Source organism: Ictalurus furcatus, chromosome 28 (genome assembly GCF_023375685.1).
Source record: "Ictalurus furcatus strain D&B chromosome 28, Billie_1.0, whole genome shotgun sequence".
In the NCBI taxonomy this organism is placed as follows: domain Eukaryota; kingdom Metazoa; phylum Chordata; class Actinopteri; order Siluriformes; family Ictaluridae; genus Ictalurus; species Ictalurus furcatus.
In genome coordinates, this window is record NC_071282.1 from 9889806 (window position 1) to 9913500 (window position 23695).

At 40.9% G+C, this 23695-nt stretch overlaps 1 protein-coding gene and 1 long non-coding RNA gene across 11 annotated transcripts; one reads left to right on the forward strand and one right to left on the reverse strand.

Moving 5' to 3' along the window:
• Positions 1-4061: 4061 nt before the first annotated feature.
• On the reverse strand, positions 4062-6838 carry LOC128603466 (uncharacterized). The gene is made up of 3 exons (XR_008385016.1): positions 6745-6838; positions 4810-5177; positions 4062-4573 (listed from the first exon to the last, which is right to left on the reverse strand). It is a non-coding gene; the product is annotated as an uncharacterized LOC128603466 (long non-coding RNA).
• Positions 6743-22063, forward strand: crata (carnitine O-acetyltransferase a). 10 transcript variants are annotated; one of them, XM_053617900.1, is made up of 16 exons: positions 6812-6942; positions 7329-8032; positions 8113-8319; positions 8407-8685; positions 10368-10486; positions 12224-12277; positions 12417-12582; positions 12851-13025; positions 14704-14882; positions 16351-16451; positions 16565-16684; positions 18113-18235; positions 19210-19345; positions 19614-19676; positions 20517-20654; positions 20815-22063. In XM_053617900.1, exons 4-16 carry the CDS (start codon positions 8419-8421, stop codon positions 21028-21030), a joined length of 1857 nt encoding a protein of 618 aa, XP_053473875.1. In that variant the 5' UTR covers positions 6812-6942; positions 7329-8032; positions 8113-8319; positions 8407-8418; the 3' UTR covers positions 21031-22063. The 10 variants fall into 10 exon arrangements, with proteins under 10 accessions (XP_053473870.1, XP_053473875.1, XP_053473873.1 ...); XM_053617898.1 differs by having other exon boundaries at positions 8113-8281; XM_053617902.1 differs by having other exon boundaries at positions 8113-8264.
• The last annotated feature ends 1632 nt before the right edge of the window (positions 22064-23695 follow it).

The window sequence follows — 23695 nt, forward strand, 5'->3', positions numbered from 1 at the left end:
CGTCATATGAAACGTTAGAGCTGTTCAATGTTGCAAATTATTAGAGTCGATTCTGATTCTAGGTGTGGACCCCATTCAATAAAGACTGGAATAAAGTTGGTCGTTCGATATTCGCAGATATGCGGAAATTAAGGGACCGTCTCTAAAGTTACATACGACATTGTTAAACACGTTTCTAACTTCAATAGCATTTGAAGGGAATGACTTACAGTCATATAACCAACTGTAAAGTGTTCATCTAGGTGTCAGCTATAATGCACAACTCTTAGATTTTTGATATTTAACAAAAAAAACTATCAAACCATATATAAATATTGCCATGTATTTTATTACTGCATGGACTCATACACAAAATATACCATAATTTAAAGCTCAATAGCATTTGAAGGGAATGACTTACAGTCACAAAACCAACTATAAAGTGTTCGACTAGGTGTCAGGTATGACGCACACCTTTTAGATTTTTGATATTTAAACCTACAATGCATGAACCAAAAAAAAGGGGGTGAAAATGACCCGTACTGGATTGAATTATTTTCTTCAAAGAATAAATGTCGTATTAATGAAATATATATATTATATATATATATATATATATATATGTGTGTGTGTGTGTGTGTGTGTGTGTGTGTGTGTGTATACAGTATCTCACAAAAGTGAGTACACCCCTCACATTTTTGTAAATATTTGATTATATATTTTCATGTGACAACACTGAAGAAATTACACTTTGCTACAATGTAAAGTAGTGAGTGTACAGCTTATGTAACAGTGTAAATTTGCTGTCCCATCAAAATAACTCAACACACAGACATTAATGTTTAAACCGCTGGCAACAAAAGTGAGTACACCCCTAAGTGAAAATGTCCAAATTGGGCCCAATTAGCCATCTTCCCTCCACGGTGTCATGTGACTTGTTAGTGTTACAGGGTCTCAGGTGTGAATGGGGAGCAGGTGTGTTAAATTTGGTGTCATCGCTCTCACACTCCCCCATACTGGTCACTGGAAGTTCAACATGGCACCTCATGGCAAAGAACTCTCTGAGGATCTGAAAAAAGAATTGTTGCTCTACATAAAGATGGCCTAGGCTATAAGAAGATTGCCAAGACCCTGACACTGAGCTGCAGCACGGTGGCCAAGACCATACAGCGGTTTAACAGGACAGGTTCCACTCAGAACAGGCCTCACCATGGTCGACCAAAGAAGTTGAGTGCACGTGCTCAGCGTCATATCCAGAGGTTGTCTTTGGGAAATAGACGTATGAGTGCTGCCAGCATTGCTGCAGAGGTTCAAGGGGTGGGGGTCAGTCTGTCAGTGCTCAGACCATACACCGCACACTGCATCAAATTGGTCTGCATGGCTGTCATCCCAGAAGGAAGCCTCTTCTAAAGATGATGCACAAGAAAGCCCGCAAACAGTTTGCTGAAGACAAGCAGACTAAGGACATGGATTACTGGAACCATGTCCTGTGGTCTGATGAGACCAAGATAAACTTATTTGGTTCAGATGGTGTCAAACGTGTGTGACGGCAACCAGGTGAGGAGTACAAAGACAAGTGTGTCTTGCCTACAGTCAAGCATGGTGGTGAGAGTGTCATTTTCTGGGGTTGCATGAGTGCTGCCGTCACTGGGGAGCTACAGTTCATTGAGGGAACCATGAATGCCAACATGTACTGTGACATACTGAAGCAGAGCATGATCAATATGCAGTATTCCAGCATGATAACGACCCCAAACACACCTCCAAGATGACCACTGCCTTGCTAAAGAAGCTGAGGGTGAAGGTGATGGACTGGCCAAGCATGTCTCCAGACCTAAACCCTATTGAGCATCTGTGGGGCATCCTCAAACAGAAGGTGGAGGAGCACAAGGTCTCTAACATCCACCAGCTCCGTGATGTCATCATGGAGGAGTGGAAGAGGACTCCAGTGGCAACCTGTGAAGCTCTGGTGAACTCCATGCCCAAGAGGGTTAAGGCAGTGCCGGAAAATAATGGTGGCCACACAAAATATTGACACTTTGGGCCCAATTTGGACATTTTCACTTAGGGGTGTACTCACTTTTGTTGCCAGCGGTTTAGACATTAATGTCTGTGTGTTGAGTTATTTTGAGGGGACAGCAAATTTACACTGTTACGCAAGCTGTACACTCACTACTTTACATTGTAACAAAGTGTCATTTCTTTAATGTTGTCACATGAAAAGATATAATCAAATATTTACAAAAATGTGAGGGGGTGTACTCACTTTTGTGAGATACTGTATGTGTCTGCGTGATGAGGGGATGTGTGACGTTTTGTGGGTAGCACTGTTGGCAATGATTCTTCTGACGAAAGGCGATACAGAACGGTTTACAGAGGCGGCCAATATCTTGGCATACGGGCTTTTAACTACTAATTGTCGTCTAATCTGCACCAATGGTCTACTAAAGAACTTTGTGGGCTTATGTTGGACCTATAGAAATCACGTCGCCTTAGGCACTTAGTCCTGTCACCGCGATCAGCTAAATACCAAATCTGGGTACAAGTATGTGCGTCATGCACTCTTTCTGCTACAACGATGTGATTGGTGTGATTGATCATCAAGTCTTCCACCCAATTAACTTCAATAATGCTCTTTGGTTTATCTTTCCAGCTTAAGGTTCTACCCCCGGACCCCCAGTGTTGTCATGAATGGTCCCGGTGATTTGTGAATTTATTTCTTTGACAGGGCTTACTGACAGATACCACCTATACCAGGAGAAGGGTGCACGATTAGGAATAGGTTTGTATGTATGAGTGGATGTGCAGGTCGACATCTAATGATTTATATCTAGTCTGCAACAGTAGTCTGTGGTCAGGGCGCTTTGGGGCGTAAGAGGTCACGTCATCTAACCTCTGTCCTGGTCACGTGGCTATATAGTACTCACTAATGAAGTTCAGTCCTCCTAAGAGTACAGTTTCCGTGTCAACATTTCCCCAAAAACTACATGTCCGTGATTTTTCAGACTACTAGATACCGCTTGGTGTGAGAATGTGTGTTTGACTACAGTGTGTCATGTGTGTGGGTGTGTATATGCAGATCGTTGCTCATGAGCGAAGGTCCTCCTAGAGGCCTCTTGATAGAGAATTACGTTCTAGTTCTCCTATTGCAGTCCGGTCTTCTCCAGCTCAATGCTTGGCTCTGGCACTCTCCTGCAGTGGCTGGCGTGCATCCACGTGGCTCTCTGGCTGACCTTTACCACAGCGCGAGTGATGAAAAGGATCTAGAATAGCCCCGACCTCCGTGGCTTGTTCCACTTAGTCCTGCGGAAGTCCTTGATCACGATCCACTCTCCGGGCTTCAGATCATGCAGCGGACCCGTGGCTGGAGCTGGAAGTGCTGCCTTGTGGATAGAGTGTAGAGCAGAGGACAGGGTTGCACAGCAATTTAACACTGCATCATCACATGCTGCAGTATCGGGAAGAGGAGCTGTTACAGGCCCAATTCCTGTGTGTGGAGGTCTCCCAAACAGCATCCCAAAGGGATCTAAACCCATCCTAAGCCTGGTTCAGAACAGCATTTGCTCAATCTGTTTTTTTTAGTCTCCCATTTTCTCTCTCCACCACCCCACCACTAGCTGGATGATATGCACAGTGCTGCTTTAAATCAATACCCAAATATTCACCCACCTACTTAAGGGCATGGCTCACAAAAGTTGTGCCATTATCACTGGAGATTTTTTGTGGGAGTTGCCCATCTAGGAATTACTTCTCTAAGCAACACCTTTGCTACAGCGTCTGAGTCCTGTTTGGACATGGGGACATGGCCTTCTCTACCTTCCAACCTCAACCCACATTATGAGTTGCGCAAACATCGTAAACAAATTTTTAAAAATTTTTTTTATAGAGTAATTAGCAAAACCAATGCTTTGTCGCAACTATCATTCCCCCTTTTGATGCATGGTCCCTGCAATGCGTCAACTTTGAAGACAAGGACAGCACTGGGGGCACCACCAAACTCAGTCAACCACCGTGCAGCCTGCTTTGCGCCACACAGCCTTTTCCTCGTCCGTGTAGCCCGTGCTTGGAGGTCTCAAAGCTGTAAATAAGGAGTGATTATTTTCTTTTGCGTTTTGGAACCATAGATGCAGCTGCTTGCTTTGCTGCACTGTCCACTCAAGCGTTTCCTAGGAAAACAGGGTCAAATTTGTTAGTGTGTGCATCACATTTGCACACTGCAATAGTTTTTGGGAGTAGGACTGCGTCCAGCTGCTCAGAGACTAGTTTTGGTGGGCTATGTGTGTTCCTGAACTCATCAGGAAGTTCCTGTGTTTCCAAATTGTCCCCAAATAATGTACTACCTCAAAGGCATATCTACTGTCTGTGTAGATATTTACTGACTGTCCCTCAGCATGTCTTCATGCCTCTATGAAGGCATACAGTTCAGCTGCTTGTGCTGAAAGGTTTGAGGGGAGACTTCCTGACAGACCATCTCGTGTGCGGTTACTACTGCATAGTCCACTCGATTTTTAGCTGTCTCTGGGTCACATGAAGCTGACCCGTCCACAAAAAGGAAAAATCTGGGTTTTCCAATGGAACATCCTTCAGGTCGACTCTAGGGGAGCAGAGTTCGTTAGTTAGTACGACACAATCATGCAGTTCCCCATCTTCCTCTGGTGGAAGAGTAGCAGGGTTAAGGACAGTACATCGTTTTATAGTGACATTCAGCATGTCTAGTAGTATAGTGTTATGGTGCAGCCACCGTTGGGTGGACAGGTGGGAGGTTCTTTGTTCAAGCATGAGTAATGACACTTCATGTGGTACCAGAAGGGTCAATTCCAAGTAACCTACCAGGTCTCTGGATGCCACCCCAGCTTTCTCAGCTGCTGCTACTGCACATACACATGGGGGAAACGCTGCAGCTACTGGATCCAACTTAACTGAGAATGAGCTGTCCAACCTGTCGCATATGCCATCTCTCTGAGCGGTGCTTCTAGAATGGTATGGTTTAGAATGAAAGTTCTGCGATACGAACACATACCTAGGATAGAGAGAACTTGTTTCTTCGTCAGAGGCTTGGGAATCTTCTGGATTGCAGATACTCTGTCAGCTGAGAGTTTCTTTCCCTTTGCAGAAATGTCATGCCTTAGAAATCTCACTTCTTGTTGTACATATTGTAATTTGGAGAGACTGCCTTTGTGGCCTTCTTAGGCGAGATGCTGCAACAATTTAATGGTGTCAGTTTCACACTGTGCCCTGGAGAAAGTGGTAGAGGTGCTGTCCTTTAGCATTTGGTTGTATATCGTTACTGACTCTCAATACTCTTAACACAAGCAAGTGAAAGTGTCAGGACGTCCATCAAATATGAAGGCAAACCGAAACTGTCTTAATCAAGAGGTATACTGAAAAATGCATTAGCTAAATCTACAACTGAAAACCATTTGCCGGAACCTGGCTTAATGTAGTGTAAGAATTTGGCACGTCTGGAGCTCTCTGTTTGACTGCTGCATTAACCGCTTGCAAATCTTGTACAAATCTCCATTCATCACGTTGTAGGGTTTTTTTGTTTGTTTGTTCTTTTTGCTTCTCTCACTCGAAATATTGGAGCCACATGCCACTTGATAATAACCCGCCTCTTGATTAGTACTCTCTTTACTTATTTATTGCTCAAACCGGACTCTTTTCGTTAGCAAATATTTTTACCGTTATTATCTCTCTCTCTCTCTCTCTCTCTCTCTCTCTCTCTCTCTCTCTATATATATATATATATATATATATATATATATATATATATATACCCGTTGGTATATATCTTAGTTTTGAAGCTGTGATCTAAGAAACACCAATATCTCTGCCGTAGCAGAGGCGAAGTTCCTGGAACTTCTTATAAAAAATCGCTCCATTTAATACTTCTCTCAATGTAATACACGCATTTCTTATATCAACGACTCAGTTTACATGGACAGCAGTAATCTAAATATTGACCTTACTCTGAGTAAGATAAATAATGTGATTAAGGTGTTTACATGAGTCGCTTTTAGAATACTCCTTTCATGTACCCATTTTACATGTTATAGAACATAATTAGATTAATGGCACACGTCATTACGTCACCGCGCCACGCCGTCCGACGTCTCTCCAGAATTTCACATATCGATATACAGTTCATCTTCGTTATGGTACCGTATACAGTTTTGGATGTTTTTATTTATGTTATTTTTTTTACGAACGCTTTAAATGCGGTTAATTTTTTGTCATGCTGTACGTGCAAATAGACAACTGCTTGAAGCCGTGGGCTGTGCCCCAAACCGCGTACTTACCATCTATATAGTAGCCAAGATACATGTATTTTTCCCCACTACAGGCCTATAGTAGGCAAGGATGGGGTTTGGGACGTAGCTGTACTCTCTTGTTTGCCGTAAAATGTTGAGCACTGCCGTGTGTGATCGTGTCCTGTCGCAAAATGCGGTGAAAACTCTCACACGACATTAATAATGTGATTAAGGTGTGTACATGTCTGTAATACACGTCGATAATGCGACTAAAACAGGAGTACTCCACATGTCTTAATTCGATTTGTGTTTACTTCGAGTATGACCTTAATCGGATTAAGGTAATTAAAAATTGCTGTTTACATGGTAGTTTCTTAATCACAGTATTGTCATAATCAGGTTAATAGTGGATTATTGTTGTCCATGTAAACGCACTGATTGACTCCCTTCCATACAGACAGCAATACACTATGACTTCATAAAATTCTAATTCTAAATTCTTGATGATTCCTACCAGACTGCGGTGAGGCTGCATCTGCAGTCAGAAGGGCAAACCGCCTGCGTGTCAACACTGACTTCAGGGTAAAACTTTTCACGAGCGTTCTCCGGTTTACTTGTTGTCCAGAAAAGCTGAAAAGACTTGCGCAGCCCAGCCAGGAGATGCCAAATTGTCATGGAAATTAGACAACACTCGCAGATTCATCCTCTGAAGGTAAAAAGGTTTATTACAGAAAGATGGTTAATATAGGATAGAATAAATCAGGATAGAATAATGAGAGCGCTCTGAAGCGCTTGTGCTGAACCACTACTATATATTTGAAACGCAGAGCATGACACACTTCTATTTACCGATAAGAAGCGGTTTGAGGCTGTTCAAACAGGCTTTGTTTTAGGGTCTTAGAAGATGTACAGACGAACCTTGAACAGAAAAACATGTTTGTGTCTCTGTAAGCAGATAAACATTCTGTACTGATCTCAGTGACATGACATGACCTGACCTTCTTAGGCGTTATCCTCAGATGAACAGAAACAAAATTATTACAAAGTAAAAATGAATGATTCCCTCACACATGTTTACTTTTTTTTATGTCTCCAAAGTAAAACCAGGTTGATGTCTGAGGTGTGGCGAGACAACGTTTCATACAGCGACAGTCGAATATCCTACTTCTTCACTTCGGTTTAAATCTGAAAGGGAAGCTTTGGAGTCGACTCTTAATTCGAAGAACCGAGTCTGTTTAGGATTGACTCACTTAAGTCCCTAGCGGTCCTCTGCAGTAGTGCAGCGCTATCTGAAAGCCTTGTCCTTTCACCAGGGTTTGTTTGTTTTTTTGGGGGCGTTTCAGTCAAATACGTCTAGTATGACTATGCTGGGGATTTTATCCAGGGCCATGGTGAGTGGATGATAGTATCCAGTTTCTGGTTATTCCCGTAAACACAAAGACACTTGTGGGACGTTATAAAAGAGCGGGTTGCTGTGTGGAAATACGGAAACTGTCGGCTGTTCGCTCGGCTCTTTAGGTTAGTGCAGCTTAGCCACTCGGCTAGCTGACGCAGGCCGGGTACAGATTAACAGTTTATTTAGGCTTATGTAATATAGCTAATAAATAAACCTTTGTAGGCGCCACTCCTGATAGAGCATGTAGCTGGATGTTTAATCATGTCAGAAAACGCTGAGTCTGTAAAGCACTTGAGTGTAAACTCGAACTTAAGCTATGTTTGACTAGCAACTTAGTAATAATAACAATGGCCTTCTAAAGCAGCTGTTCAGTTCAGACTGGTTTATCTGCACAGGTGATCTTCAGGTAAGAGTTTTTGCATTGACTATAGCTGTTTATTTGAGTTTTCTTGAGTCTCTGAAGGTTTCTTCCGCATGTCGTCTCAGGGAGTTTTTTTCCTTGCCAAGTGTCACATCTGGCTTGCTCACTGAAGGACCTAAATCTACATCTGGATGTGTGTGAAACCGCTTTGTGACCGTGTTTGCTGTTAAAAGTGAAGTGGAAGTTCAGTGACATTGAGTTGAATATTAGGAGCTGTGTATGGTCATATCCTGCGTACGCTCTTATCTATCCGAAGCGTTTGCGATATTGAGGTTCTCTTTGAGTTTCTTTCACTAAAGCAGATGTTACATTCTGCCAGTCTGTCTTTACTGTTGTGCGTGTGGTGGTTTCTTTCACAGGCGAAGGTTGGCATGGCGAAGCCGTCCTGCCTGGTGAAGCCGGTGTCCTGGACTAAGATACCTGGTCGTTATCTGGCTCATCAGGAGTCTCTCCCAAAGCTGCCAGTGCCTCCTCTGAAGCAGACGTGCGACCGCTACCTGGCTGCTCTGGAGCCCATCGTGGATGCTGAGATGCTGAACCACACGTGCAGGCTGGTGGAGGAGTTTCAGCTGCCCGGTGGAGTGGGAGACAGACTGCAGAAGAGCCTGGAGAGGAGGGCGAGCACGCTGGAAAACTGGGTACAGTTACTCACTAACAAACATCCGTAACGAAAGGATAGGAACAGGTTATGGAAAAACTACTGAATGTTCTGTTGTCAAAGTAAGACCCAGGACACTAACCCTGCGTCCCGATCGGCATACTTAGAGTCATGTGGAAAAAAAAGTACACCCCATGGAAATTGTTGTGTTTTTTTTTTTGACGTATTTGGACAAGCAAACATTTGATCATCTTTTAAACAGTGCCTATTAATAAAGTTGATATACTTGAACAAAACCACAAGGAAAAACAGATTTTGCAATCATTTATTCAACAGAAAAATCAATAGATGTGATATTTTTCTGTGGAAAAGTAAGTGCATGCTTGGCTTCAGAAGCTAGTATTGCCCCCTTTAGCAGAAATAACTTCTTTTAGGCATTTTGCATAATAGTCCACTAGGCTTGCTGAAATTTTTGACCACTCTTCCATGCAATATTCTTTAAATTGAAAGATGTTTGAGGGTTTTCTTGCATGTACTGCCCATTTCATATTTCCCTACAACATTTCAATGGGATTCATATCCAGGCTTTGACTAGACCATTCCATAACACTCCATTTCTTCTTTTTGAGCCATTCCTAGGTGGATTTGCAAGTGTGCTTAGCATCATTATCTTGCTGAAAGGTCCACTTTCAGTTCAACTTAACATTGTCTTCAAGCACTCTTTGATATGATGCAGAATTCACAGTTTGATCAATGACTGAATGCAAGCTGTCCAGTCCCCAAGGCAGTGAAGCAACCCCAAACCATAATATTTCCACCACTGTGCTTCACAGTATAGAGGTATGAGGTGTTTCTCCTGAGACACTGTGTATACTGGGACACAGTAAGACGTAATGTAACGAGAAGGAACATTGTGACCTGGAAGAGAACACAGTCACCATAAAGACATTCCTCAATGCATTTCAGCTTTTCTTCATTCATTATTCTTTATATAATTTATACTATATAAATAAATGTATTATTTATCAAATGAACATTTTCCACATTTCATTTACACCTCTCTAAAAAGCATCCTTGAATTCCCCAAAGCAAACTGTCACAGCCGTCCTCCGTTACACAAGGAGTTGTGGGCAATATTAGCTTAAAAAGTGTCCACAGATCCACACTTCGATAATCTACCGGAAATAGTAGACCATCCGGGTACCTTTGGGATCCTCATTTCAACATACTATGACACGATTCTGACCTCGGATACTATTCAGTACAGAGAGTGTGCCAAATGGGACATAGGGTAAGGCTAGAATTCTCTTTAGACATTTCCTTATTGCTTGCACTAACACAGCCTTCCTTTGTATGTTTATTCCTATTCATGATATGATTAAAGGAAATAACAATAAAAATATCATAGAAATGTAAAAACAAAATCAGACTCTGATATTCAAACAAAATGAGGATAGAGCAACAGCCGTAAAAGGTCTGATCAGGGTGTGTGTCTTTATTACTGTAAAATATCGTAGGAATGAGGAATCACGTGGCTTTGATTATCGTGTAGTAAAATATTGGTGGATGTTCTAGGATTTCCAGAACTGTTTTATTATTATTCTTCAGGTTTAAAGTGTTCTGGTTTTATAACATGTAATTTGCTTTCTTACATTTCCCATAAATAGTATCTGAAATAAAGCATACATTTATTCTATATCCCTCTCTTCCCTCTTTCTCTAGCTCTCTGACTGGTGGTTAAAGACAGCATATCTGGACTACCGGCTGCCTGTGGTTGTCCATTCGAGTCCTGGAGTTGTCCTTCCTCGCTTACAATTTAATGACCGTCACGGTCAAATAAGGTCAGGTTCAAGGTTATCTTTATTGTCCCCAAGGGGCAAATTGTTGTACAGTCAGCAGTAACCACGCACAGCCCTTAGTTTAATGATAATAAAAAAATAAACAAAACAAACAAGAAAGTATTGCAATAATTACAGAGCAAAAGTCAGGTTAAATTATTTAGAAAACTGATGACCGCTGGGACAAAAGAGTTTTTAAACCTGTTTGTCCTGCGTATCGGCAGATTGAATCTGCGGCCCAAAGGAAGCAACTTAAAATCACTCAAAATCACTGTATTGATCCGCTTGTGTGTAGATGGTGGGGAAACATCTCATTCGCTGAACGTAAGATGGTTCGATTAATCGGTCACTGGAAGTATATTGCTACATTTTGAAGCAAAAACAAAGACGACATACTCCTGTAAACAGATTAGCTCACGTAGATCTAGAATTAGTGTGTAAAATAATGACTTGCACACAGCTCTTTAGGCTTGACTAAGATCAAGGCCTTTTGCCAGTGTTTCCGAGACTAATAATAAGTCTGGCAGCAGTGATGACCCTTGTACACACTAACCCAGTGCTGCAACAGCAGGACGTGCTGATCTGGGTCGGGTTTTCTCCCACGCAATCTGGTTAACTACTTGAAGACTGACCTCGGATCCGTTTTGTGTTTTGTTGAACGAGTCAGTTAGTCATGACAGTTTTTTTGAGTCTGCTGTTTTTCTGTTACACTACTACATATGAAAGTAAATTATTTGCAGTGCAGAAATATCACTACTACTAATAACAGTGGTTCAGCAGGTTACTGACTTTGTGCTGCTATTTTTCTGAACACAGCTGTACATTCAGGTATTTTACTTAATAATCTGAATGAGCCAAGAAATGCACCTGTACATACTGGTGTAACATTTGGACTTTGACCATCAGTGTGTTGTATTTGATGACGCAACACCGCCTAATCACACAAAGTTCCAGGTTTGTGTTGTAGCTACGGCCGTGCTGTGATGTCTGATGCACGTAGCAGATCTTTTTGTCTGCTGTGTGGCTGTTTAAAACAAAAAAGTGATGTTAATTAAATCAGAGCTCAGTAAGTTAATGATCCTATGGTTTTTTGTGCCAGTGAATTGGTTTCTTAATTCTGATAAACACTGTTTATGTAAGACACTGTATGTAAGACGATTTTAGCAACATGGTGAAAGAAGTATTTAAGGAAATGTCACGTTATTAATAGAGCTGCGGTAAAAGTGTCCAATTGATGCATTAGATTGGGAAAAAGAGTGTATAGGGTTTGGAAGGGGCAACTTGTGAGTTTGATGGTGTATGTTTGGCCATTGGACATTAAGGGACGTTAAGGGCAATATTATAGCGTAGGACAGATATTGTTAAAGGAATCTATATCAAAGCCGTACTAAATGGCCAGAAAACGTGCAACAAATGAATTTTTGTGACTTATATGATCAAGGTGTTTTAATGCACTTTGGATCTTTTTGGCCTCAGTGTTAAATGAAAAGTTTGGCAAGAAATGAACAGAGCTAAGGTAGCTAACATGTAATCCAAACATATAGCATCCAGTTGTCTAAATCATCACAGTCCCATCAAACAAAATGTTTTGGCTCAGGAAGGCAATATGTACAACATTAAAAATACCAGAATAAGTCCATATAGAAAGGTCAAGTGGAAGCGTAGTGTCATCTGCTTACTTTGGGGTAAAACTGTGTAAATATAACATTGCAAAAGCGTCACTGTTTTTTTTTCTCACAGATACGCGGCTAAACTGATTGCTGGAGTTTTGGATTTCAAGACCATGATTGACAAGTGAGTGAGGTTTTTTTTTCTTTTCTTTCCAGCACTTGAAAAGCTGTTGTATTAAAACCAGCCGGCGAATACTGTGTCAGAAATTAGTGTTTTCTTAGTCAGGATTGGTTTCTAATTCGAGGCACATTCTGTGTTTCAGTGAAACCTTACCAGTGGAGTATCTTGGTGGGAAGCCGCTGTGTATGAATCAGTATTATCAGGTTCTGTCTTCCTGTCGCATACCCGGGACCGAAAGGGACTCGGTGGTGAATCACGCTTTGAGCAAGAGGCCGCCTACTCACATCACCGTGGTGCACAACTTCCAGGTCAGTGTGCCGAGGCAGATCCTTCGAGAAACACTCCAGGGTTTCAACCAGTAGATTGCTTGTGCCCCCGTTGTATCTTATTTTAATGGCTACAAGAGTTATGCAGCAAATCAAAACCAAAATGAATGTCATGGTTGCAGTTCGGGTTTACGCCAAATTCATATGCGGCACGGACAGAAATGGCAATTCTCTCTTTCTCTCTCTGTCTCTTTCTCTCTCTCTCTCTCTCTCTCTCTCTCTCTCTCTCTCTCTCCTTCCTCTGCTGTAGTTCTTCGTGCTGGACGTGTACAACAGTGATGGCACACCGCTGACAGCGGATCAGCTCTATATTCAGCTGGAGAGAATCTGGAACTCTTCCCTGCAGACCAACGAGGAGCCGATCGGGATCCTCACCTCCAGTCACCGCAACAACTGGGGCAAAGCCTACGCCAACCTCATTAAAGGTAAGAGAAGTGTGTAACAGTGGGTAGAGGCCTCAAGAGACCTACACCAGGGGTATTTGATGCTAATTTGTACAAATTCCTTGCTTAGGGTCTGCTTAGGGCCTCAAGAGACCTACACCAGGAGTATTCGATGCTAATTTGTACAAATTCCTTGCTTAGGGTCTGGATAAACAGCTGACATAACTAACAGTTACTTTTTAATGCGTAACCATTAGTGAATAGTTCACGGATATAAATTAGACGATTTGAGATGGTTACGTTTTATGTTGTAGTGCCGTTTCACTACTGACTAGCACCATGGACCCTGAACAGATATTTCGGTTTTGAATGTTTTGAGGGGAGAATAAATGCATACTTCACTCTGTCCTGTCACCTTTAAACATTGTTTTCTTCATAAATGTCTTTTAAAGTTAAAATCTCGCCTGGAGGAAAAGCTTTCACATGGTGAAACTTCCTACATTATATATGCTATACATCTGACCCATTTTAGATTTAGTCCCCCTTTCCTGTATAATAAGCTCCACTCTTCTGGGAAAGCTTTCCACTAGATTTTGGAGCGTGGCTGTGGGGATTGGTGATCATACAGCCACAAGAGCATTAGTGAGGTCAGACACTGATGATGGGTGAGGAGGTCTGGGGTGCAGTCAGTGTTCCACTTCATCCCAAAGGCGTTCAAAGGGCTTGAGGTGCAGGCCACTCAAGTTCATCCACACCGAACATGGCAAAACATGTCTTTCTGGACCTCGCTCTGTGCACAGGGGTTTTGTCATGCTGAAGCAGGCCCCTTAGTTCCTTTGAAGGGAAATTCTAATGTTAAAGTATACAAAGACATTATAGCATTTTAAAGTCTGGTTTCTCCCAAAAGTAAAAAGGAAGAAAATTGAACGTAAGGATTGTATACTGACTGAGATGCAGGAGCATCATGAACATGTATATTCTGGTATCTGATTACAAACAGAACTGATTAGGCTTATGTCTGTTTCGCTACAGCACATAACTACCCAATAACTTGATCAAAGCCTGACGTTCACTGTGTGAGGAAATCACGCTTAGCTTGTAAGGTTTTAGACATCTTTACCACTGTGTTTTTTTTTAAGCTGGCTCTTTAGCCTGCATGGACTTTTAGGTAAGGGTAAAAAGTAAATAAACCTTTTCCACAGTTAAAAATATTTATGGGTTGTTACAGTTGAGGAAAACTCTTATTTTGGCCAAAACATTTTCTCCATTTGTCAGAATTGAGTTACAGTTACAGTCTACGGGTTTTCTGAGACCACTGCACATTTATTAACTTCAATAAAAAACTTAAATAATAAATAAAATGGCAGTAGTGTAAACATGACCAGAACATAACCAGTTTGATAGAACAGTAGCTGAGCAGTGAAGTTCCTGTGAATTGATAAAGCCTTCACAGTGAAATGTTCTGGGAATTCTGGGATGTTAGAATGGAACGAGAAAGTCCTCTTATAGTTTTCTACGTTTATCACTGGTTTCCTTTCCTGGTTATGTCTGTGTTAGCCAATTATGTGTCTGTGTTTTCAGTCCTAACAGCCACGCCTCTTGTCGTCTTGCATGAAATGAAGATTTATATTGATAGTTTTGGGTTTGGTACAGGTTGCCGTTGTACTTAAAAACTGAATTGGATAACAATGATATATAGCATCTATTTTCTTTCTTCCAGACAGAACGAATAATGCGTCAGTGCAGGCGATTCAGAAAAGTATCTTTACCGTGTGTCTGGATGCTCCAATGCCCCGAGTCTCAGACGAGATGTACCCCACACGAGCAGCTGTGCAGATGCTGCATGGAGGAGGCAGCCGGTGGAACAGTGGAAACCGCTGGTTCGATAAAACACTTCAGGTTAGACCGTAGGGATGAGAAGGAATACTTGAAGGATGACGCTCTGATAAAACATACTTGATTGATAAAACAGTATTTTATCTAGCACCAAACCCATTTTACATCAGTGCAGTACTAAACCACAAAACATAAATCCTTTCTGAAAATAAATTTTTCATTTTTTTAAAACTGCATTGCTGACAGATGATATATGCCGATCAGCCATAACATTAAAACCACTGACTGGTGAAGTGAAGAACATCAATTATCTTGTTACAGTGGTACCTGTCAAGGGGTGAGATCTATTAGGCAGCAAGTGAACAGTCAGTTCTTGAAGTTGATGTGTTGGAAGCAGGAAAAATGGGCAAGCGTAAGAATCTGAGTGACTGACAAGTTAGACGACTGGATCAGAGCATCTCCAAAACAGCAGGTGTTATGGGTTGTTCCAAGTATGCAGTGGTTAATACCTACCAAAAGTGGTCCAAGAAAGGACGACTGGTAAACTGGTGACAGGGTCATGGGCACCCGAGGCTTGCTGGATCATGGAGCAATGGAAGAAGGTGGCCTGGTCTGATTAATCACGTTTTCTTTTCCATCATGTGGATGGCTGGCTGCGTGTGTATCCCTTACCTGGGGAAGAGATGACACTATGGGAAGAAGGTAAGCTGGTGGAGGAAGTGTGATGCTCTGTGCAATGTGCTGCTTTGAAACCTTGGGTCCTGGCATTCATGTGGATGTTATTTTGACACGTACCACCTACCTAAACAGTGTTGCAGACTGAGTACACCCCTTCATGGCAACGGTATTCCCTAACGGCAGTGGCCTTATTCAGCAGGATAATGCTCCTTGCCACACTGCAGAAATTATTCAGGAATGGTTTGAGGAACATGAGAAAAGGGTTCAAGGTGTTGACACGGCCTCCAAATTCCCGAGATCTCAATCCGATGGAGCGTCTGTGGGATGTACAGGACAAACAAGTCTGATCCATGGAGGTCCCACCTCACAACTTACAGGACTTAAAGGATCTGCTGCTAAAGTCTTGGTGCCAGATTCCACAGCACACCTTCACCACACATTGTGGATTTCGTGCCTCGGCGAGTCAGAGCTATTTTGGTGGTAACAAGGGGGACCTACACAGTATTAGGTGGTTTTAATGTTATGGCTGATCGGTATATGTGAATCAGAAGCTGGAGCAACCTTCTTTTAAATTCTCAAAAATCCTAATTTAGGAAAGCAATGTACACTATTTTATTTTTTTTTTTCAAAGTAACTTTTCAAAAGCTGATTGTTAAAGTAAATGTGGCTCTGTAGCTTTACCTCAAACAAGCAGAAGCTTAAACCTTATTCAGTCGCTCATTATTTTATTTAATTATTTATTGGAGGCAGGAGGAAGTGACACATGTCCTGGGTTGGCAAATGGGTAAATAGGTGAAAGGTCATCTGAAATACCCTGCAGTAACCCTGAGTTTGGGTGTTTCCCTTTGTGTAGTTTATCGTCGGTGAAGACGGCACATGCGGTGTGATCTATGAACACGCCCCTGCAGAAGGTCCTCCAATCGTGGCTCTGATTGATCATGTGGTGGAGTACACGTAAGCACCGAGATAACGGGACCTTTCAATGCTGAGCATTTTTGAAAGATTGTGCCAAGTTTCCGATTGTCAGATTATCAGCTCTAAGTGTTAATTTTGGTCATGTCCATTAGAAAGAAGTCTGAGATGATTCGTACCCCCATGGTTCCTCTGCCCATGCCTAAGAAACTGCACTTCAACATCACACCAGAGATTAAAAGCAACATCGAGGAGGCCAAGAAGAACATGAATATGTGAGAATCTCTAGATCTCTGTTCTTTTCTGATTAAGATTGTCATTCATGGCCAAGTATGAATTCCAGAAATATTTTAATGAGTTAAGTCCTGTCCCCCATTTGTGGGTTATCAATCTTATGAAAATTTGGTTGACCAGATCGGGTGCCTGCATTTGAACTATGAAATAACAGTTTGGGTATTTGTTCTAGTGTACATCCACATGAAGCTAGTGAGAACATTTGAAAAAGAAGTCAAATTTACGTGAGAGCTTTCTACTCTCATGTTGGTGGCCAGATTTGAAGCTCATGCGACAAAAGAAAGATTATACATTATGATGATGATACATTTCCAATAACATTCAGTACAACTGAAACAATTTTCATTTTACACTGGGCATCACATGGAGCATTCACTTCTGCTTTCATTCACTGATTTAATGTGGAAATACTGTAGTGCTTGAAAGACTTTTTTATTTTTATTTTATTTTTTAGAATTTTCTATCTACATAAATATAACATCAGCCGAGTTTCTAAAAGTAGACAAAGAGAACCCACTTAAACAAGTCAGGCAAAAATATTATATTTGGTCATTTTATTTATTATGATATTACTTTATTGGTCCCCAAGGGGAAATTGAGGTAAATTCTTGAGGAAAATGAGCCAATATTGCATATCTGTTAGTGGCAAAAGTATGTGAACCTCTAGGATTGCAGGTGAAGTTATAGAGTCAGGTGACTTCAGTCAATAGGATGACAATCAGGTGTGAGTGAGTGCTCTGTTTTATTTAAAGAACAGGGATCTATCAAATATTGATCTTCATAACACATGTTTGTGGAAGTGTATCGTGGGATGAACAAATGAGATTTCCTCAGGAAAAGAGTTGTCCATGCTCATCAGGCTGGAAAAGGTTACGAATATAATATATGATCGGTTACGAATATGACCGATATTTCTGCAGATATATAGAACATTCTAAAGGGTTTACAAACTTTCAAGCAATTATTATAAACGTGCATTACCTTTTAACTGACATCAGAGCATGCACTGTTACAGTAGCATGTATTTTGTAGATGTTCATTTACTGACACACAACCTACAGTTTGCTGGACCCCTTCTAAACGGGCCGTCAGTGGAAAGGGACCTCCAGAGACCCACCACGGAGCAGATATTTTTAGGGTGATGGATTCTGCACAGCAGTTACACTGCCATGATTAGATGCTGGTATGAGAGTATCCGCACAGCAGAATCATTTGGGATTTAGTATCAATGTCCCGTCTGTGTCAGAAACAGACCAAGAGGACAGATCTCACACACTGTGTGAGATAACGGACGAGCGATAGTCTGAAACCTAAAAGGTTTGAAATCAAAGGCTCAGTAAATACACAGTGTTAATTTGCGCACATTTTAAAGCATGTTTTACATATAATTCTTATTTTCTTTTCCACAGAATGGTTCACGACTTGGATGTGCGAGTCACTGTGTTCTCCCACTTTGGTAAAAATGTTCCAAAGTCTCATAAGATGAGTCCTGACGCATTTATTCAGGTGGCCCTACAGCTGGCTTATTACAGGTAAGGCTCAGCAGATCAACTTAACTCGTTCATACAAGAGAACCTTGTGTGTTTTAGAAGCCAAACCCACTGTGATAAAGCAGTAATGCTTACTTACTTACAATAGGTCCAAGACAATGATGGCTTTGTTTGTGATAATTGTATAAACATGTATACATGAGTACAGAGATTACATGTATGTATGTTATCTTTGTGAATATATTGGTGAGATTTGCACTAGAGGTCGACCGATGGTGGATTTTACAGATGCCGATAACCGATTAATCAACCGATTAACTTTTCAAATTGATACTGAATGAAAACGGAACACTCAGAGTAAAACACTGCTGAACTTTATTACAAAAATAAACAGTACTGACTGTACCATGAAAATGTACTGTACTTTTTAAAAGGAAATAAATATTAACAATGAATAAATATTAAAGTAAATAAAAGATCTATATCCAAACTGAACCAAAAAGTAACACTCCAATTAACTAATAAATATGGAGACATCCAAAATGAATGAAAAAATTAGTTTTATTTCGCCTCTAGAGGCCGCTTTCGTACTGTATAATGACAACAGACCCTTCTCAGCCAGTCACGTTACGCAACGCAACCGGGAAAAGCTATCCGTGTGGATTTCTGCTGATAAATGATAGTTCCAGCAGTCGGTTAACCGATGCCAATTAAGGAGCAAAACCGATCAATCAGTCGACCTCTAGTTTGTACATCAGGTTTATTGTAAGTCATGGGTGACCAATCTTATCCGCAAAGGGCCGGTGTGAGTGCAGGATTTCATTCCAATCAAACAGGAGCTACACTGAGCCAGGTGTGGCTTGGTTGCAATGAAAACCTGCTCCCACACCAACCCGATCCAGATAGCATTGACCAGCCCGATCCGGATAAGATTGGTCACCCCTGATGTAAGTGATCTAAAGAATTGAACGTTTCCATTTCGACTGAATTTGACATAATTTTTTCAATGTGTTAAGACTGTATAAGCGTTGCTGTGCCACATACGAGAGTGCCTCTCTGCGCATGTTCAAACTGGGCCGAACAGACACCATTCGCTCAGCATCCATCGACTCTGCCAACTTCGTCCGAGCCATGGACGACCCTGCCAAGCAGGTTGTGTTCTCTAACATCACATCTTCTCTCTTCGCTGTGAAAACACCATCATGAGTTGCCCTTTGGCATTGTTTTGTAAATACATAATAGAAACTGTAGATGCCTGTGGTTGTTTATAAATATAAATATGATTTCAAAATAACTTAAACTCAGACTGTCACAGTACCACGCCAGCATCGGTGGAGTTTTGTTAAGGGTTTGGATGATTAGTTTATTTGTTATTATTCTAGTACTTCTCTAGAGATGACTGTGCTGTTTTGATCTACAGAACCAAGAGAAGGTGACTCTGCTGGAGAAGGCAGTGAAGGCACACCGAGCATACACAGACATGGTGAGTGACTCCTCTGTTTGCGTGCTGTCAGATATCTTTATGCATTCAGTGCATTCAAATTTGCATTATTTAAAAGGTTTAAGAGTGACACTGTGATGCAGCGGGTAGTGTTACAGTCTTGCAACTCCAGGGTGCCAGGTTCGAATCTGAGCTCAGGTTACGGTCTGTGTAGAGTTTTGCATGGTCTCCAAAAAGCTGCATGGGTTTTCTTCACGTTTTCTGGTTTCCTCCGACCTTCGAAAAAACATGCTGGTTGTTGGACCGCCTATTCTGAATTGCCCAGACGTGTGAATGTGTGTGCTGGGATAGGCTCCAGATCCACCATGACCCTGACCGGGATAAAGAGTTTACTGAAGCTGAAAGAAGGAATTTGAATAAGAACAAAATAGTCTGCTGCCACAGGCAGATTGAATATTAGCAGTACACTATATGTTTGTAAACCACAGAATGTGCCAATCACATGCAGGCAGCATCATTTTATCAGTTTTTATTACTTACCCAGATTTATGTTTTCTTGCAGCTGATATTAAGCTAGATTTATAGTTCTTATGCTCATGCTAATTTTAATTGAATGAAAACATTTAAAAATGGCTTCCTATTCAGTACATGTGCTTGCTACATAGGACCTACTGCATCATTGTCATATTCTGTGCCACAAACATGCAGGAATCATGTTTCAGTTTACTTACCTTATGTGATTCAAAGAAAATGAGATTTTAAATATTAAAATGTGATTTGTTTTGTTTTTTTGAATGAGTAAATGTTATGAAAATTAAGTAATATTTGAACACCACGTGTGTGTGTGTGTGTGTGTGTGTGTGTGTGTGTGTGTGTGTGTAGGCGATCCATGGCCAAGCCATCGACAGACATTTGCTTGGCCTGAAGCTGCAGGCTGTTGAAGACTTGTCAGCCCTGCCAGAGATCTTCATGGACCCGTCTTATGCCACAGCCAACCACTACAACCTTTCCACCAGCCAGGTACAAACATCCAAGCTTTTATTTAGATGTGCTATACTCAACGTGCACCACTTTAAATAGTCCAATCTCAGTACGATTGAGTAAAACCACCGTCCGTATACATTCTCAGACTCCTCCCTCCTTCTCATTCGCGCTCCTTGTTCTCTCCTTCTCTATCCAGGTCCCAGCTAAGACCGACTGCGTGATGTGTTTCGGCCCGGTGGTGTCTGACGGCTACGGCGTGTGCTACAACCCCATGGAGAAACACATTAACTTTGCAGTCTCTGCTTTTAACAGCTGTGCAGACACCAGCGCCACACGACTGGCCCACGCCCTAGAGGACGCGCTGCTGGATATGAAGAGCCTGCTGGATCAGACGCTCAAATCCAAGCTGTGAGGACAGAGGAGCTCACTACGACTCTACGGCCATTACACTGAAGTACTTGAGAGGACGTTCAAGAAGTTCCAGATGAAAATTTTACATTTTAATGGAGAGTGTCAATCACTTTGCACAGAGCCACTGTTTGGAATGAGAAGACTTTTCATATTGTTTTACAGACTTTCTATGTGATTAGTTGCCACTACATCGCTTCTCTCTCTCTCTCTCTCTCTCTCTCTCTCTCTCTGTGTGTGTGTGCGTGCGTGTGTGCGTGCGTGTGTGTGTGTGTGTGTGTGTGTGTGTGTGTGTGAGAGATATTTTGATAGAAAATTTTATTTAGAGAATCGTATAATTACAATGTACTTTAAATACTGAAGCAGAATGGCAAGTTTTTCACTTACGTGAACAGCGATTTGTACACGAGTGTACTGTAGATTATTTTGCATTTTTGGTATCATGAGTCATGTTACAAATTTTGTAACAATTTCCAGATTGTAACTGCTACAGCACCGCATGGCCACGCCTTTTCATTTTGGACTTTGATTAATGTGCCTTGTAACTACTACAAGTGACAAAATAATTGCTATTCTAAAAGAAAACACTTCTTAAACATAATCATGATGTTAATTCGTATGTTGAACAATAAAAGAGATGGTTCTAAAACTCTCGGGTAGTAATTGGCTCTCACTCAAACAGGGCTGGGTTATATAATAATATGATAACAGTAATAGTTATGAGTCACAACACAATATACTTTTTGTGGATGTCGTCTGCATTATAATACAGACAGACTCAGATGGTACAGTAACAAGTGCCTGATTTTTGTTTTCTTTTTTAATTCATTGCCTCTTGTAAGTTCTTCAACTCTACACTTTTGTAAACATTTTTTAAAAAGATAATACATATATATTGTGTATGTGAAATTGCCTTCCAGTATCATGACATGATGTCCATCTTTACTAACAATGCAACTGTATGTAGGTTGCCTGTGGTTACATTATTCAGTCAAAGAAATAAAGAAATTCCATGTTTCATGGGAGAATGACACTGATTTTCTTTTTTGTTGTTGAAAATCACTGTATACATGGACATACACCCAGTAGGCTAGCTATCTTCTACCTACAGCCATTGACCATTTTATCTGGTAGATGTACTTCTAGATCTTCTGTTCAGATGTATATAGACTACAGTATAAAAAAAGTCAATGGGGGAAGCTATAAATTGAGTAACGTGCAAATGTAAAAATACAAACAAGCCTGTAGTTAATATTTGCATATATCATCCCACATCATTTTCAAAAGACAGTATTTAACGCCTTACATCTTTATACTCTATATCTTCATTTTGTTCCAACAAAATATTCATTTTCAAGCTCTCTTTCAGAGTCCGAGTCCTGCACACACCTCATTCGCCTCCTCGACTTTGGCGCTTTTTGTACAGAACATCTGGGGTCCCTGAGCAGCTCCTTCAGCAGCAGACTGCTGCACCCTCAGTGTAACAAAGAGCGCTACCGCAGGTCCTTCATCCTTACAGCAGTCAGACTCTTTAATGCAAAAACAACATAATGTAGCACTGCTTGCTGTTTTGCATCATCAGCTAACACGCTCATAATATTCTGCACTATGTATATTTATTCATTTGTTACTCTGTGTTGCTCAACTTCTACTAACTGTGCAGTATTCTTTTTGTCACTTATAGAACACCTTGTTCTATATATGAACAAGGTGTTACTCATCTGTATATATTCATATTCGTATTCATCTGTACATAAAATGAGGTGTTCATGTTGTCGGCTACATATTACTATTATTATTACTCATTCTTAATTTTCTATTCCTATTATATTTCTTTAGACATTTTTCTATTCTATTCCTATTTAATGTGTATTTTCTTATCTGTTGTGTGTAATTGAGCTGCTGTAATGGGGGAATTTCCCCATTGCGTGATCAATATTTATCTTATCTTATCTCTTTCAGAATTAATGAACCCAAATAATACATTTCTAAAGAGGGTTCACTAGTCAGGATTGATCCCAATTTAAAGATAAATTGCCAAGGTTGTCAACTGATCACAATGCCAAAAAAAAAAAAAAAGTGCAAGGGGGCTGTGGATGTGATTTACAAAAGGGACAACTTGTATTGAAATCTATTTATTTTAAATCTTACCAGAAGGCAGAACTTGACTGGGCATGCGATGGATAAGCTTCTAGAAAACTTCCTTGGCTAAGTTTATAAAAAAGATACTATAGAATATAAAGTGTAATCAATTTGTGTAACTACAAAGTTTACTAATGCTTGGATATGTTCATAAAGTATAATCTAATATGTTTAACCAACAGCATTATCTAAATCCATAGTGCACTTGTTAATCAAGTTATATTCTAAGTATGTTTAGAGTTAAATGAATTCTGTGTCTTACTGAACAGTAGGCCTAATTGTTTTTCTGTGTCAGTCTGTACCTCTCTGCACAGCTAGCATAATCTTAAACTATAAAACACTTTCTAACAAGTGACGTTCTACGTGTGTAAATTAAAAACTTTGTGTTTGTTTAAAGCACCTTCAATAGCAATTAGACACTCACCAGAACTGGGTTTCCAACCAAAGCCCTTTAAGCTTGCAAATCAGTGTCAAAAGAAAAGATAACACTTCCAGGAGGCAGGCTACCAGGCAGGGGTTATAGGGTG

What these genes read in the sequence shown, in the direction of transcription:
- crata (XM_053617895.1), top strand. Translation starts at nt 6,904, where the DNA reads ATGGAAATTAGACAACACTCGCAGATTCATCCTCTGAAG. An exon ending in CGAGCACGCTGGAAAACTGG is followed by an intron (nt 8,686 to 10,367) that starts GTACAGTTACTC and finishes CTCTTTCTCTAG; the next exon opens with CTCTCTGACTGGTGGTTAAA. An exon ending in CTACGCCAACCTCATTAAAG is followed by an intron (nt 13,026 to 14,703) that starts GTAAGAGAAGTG and finishes TCTTTCTTCCAG; the next exon opens with ACAGAACGAATAATGCGTCA.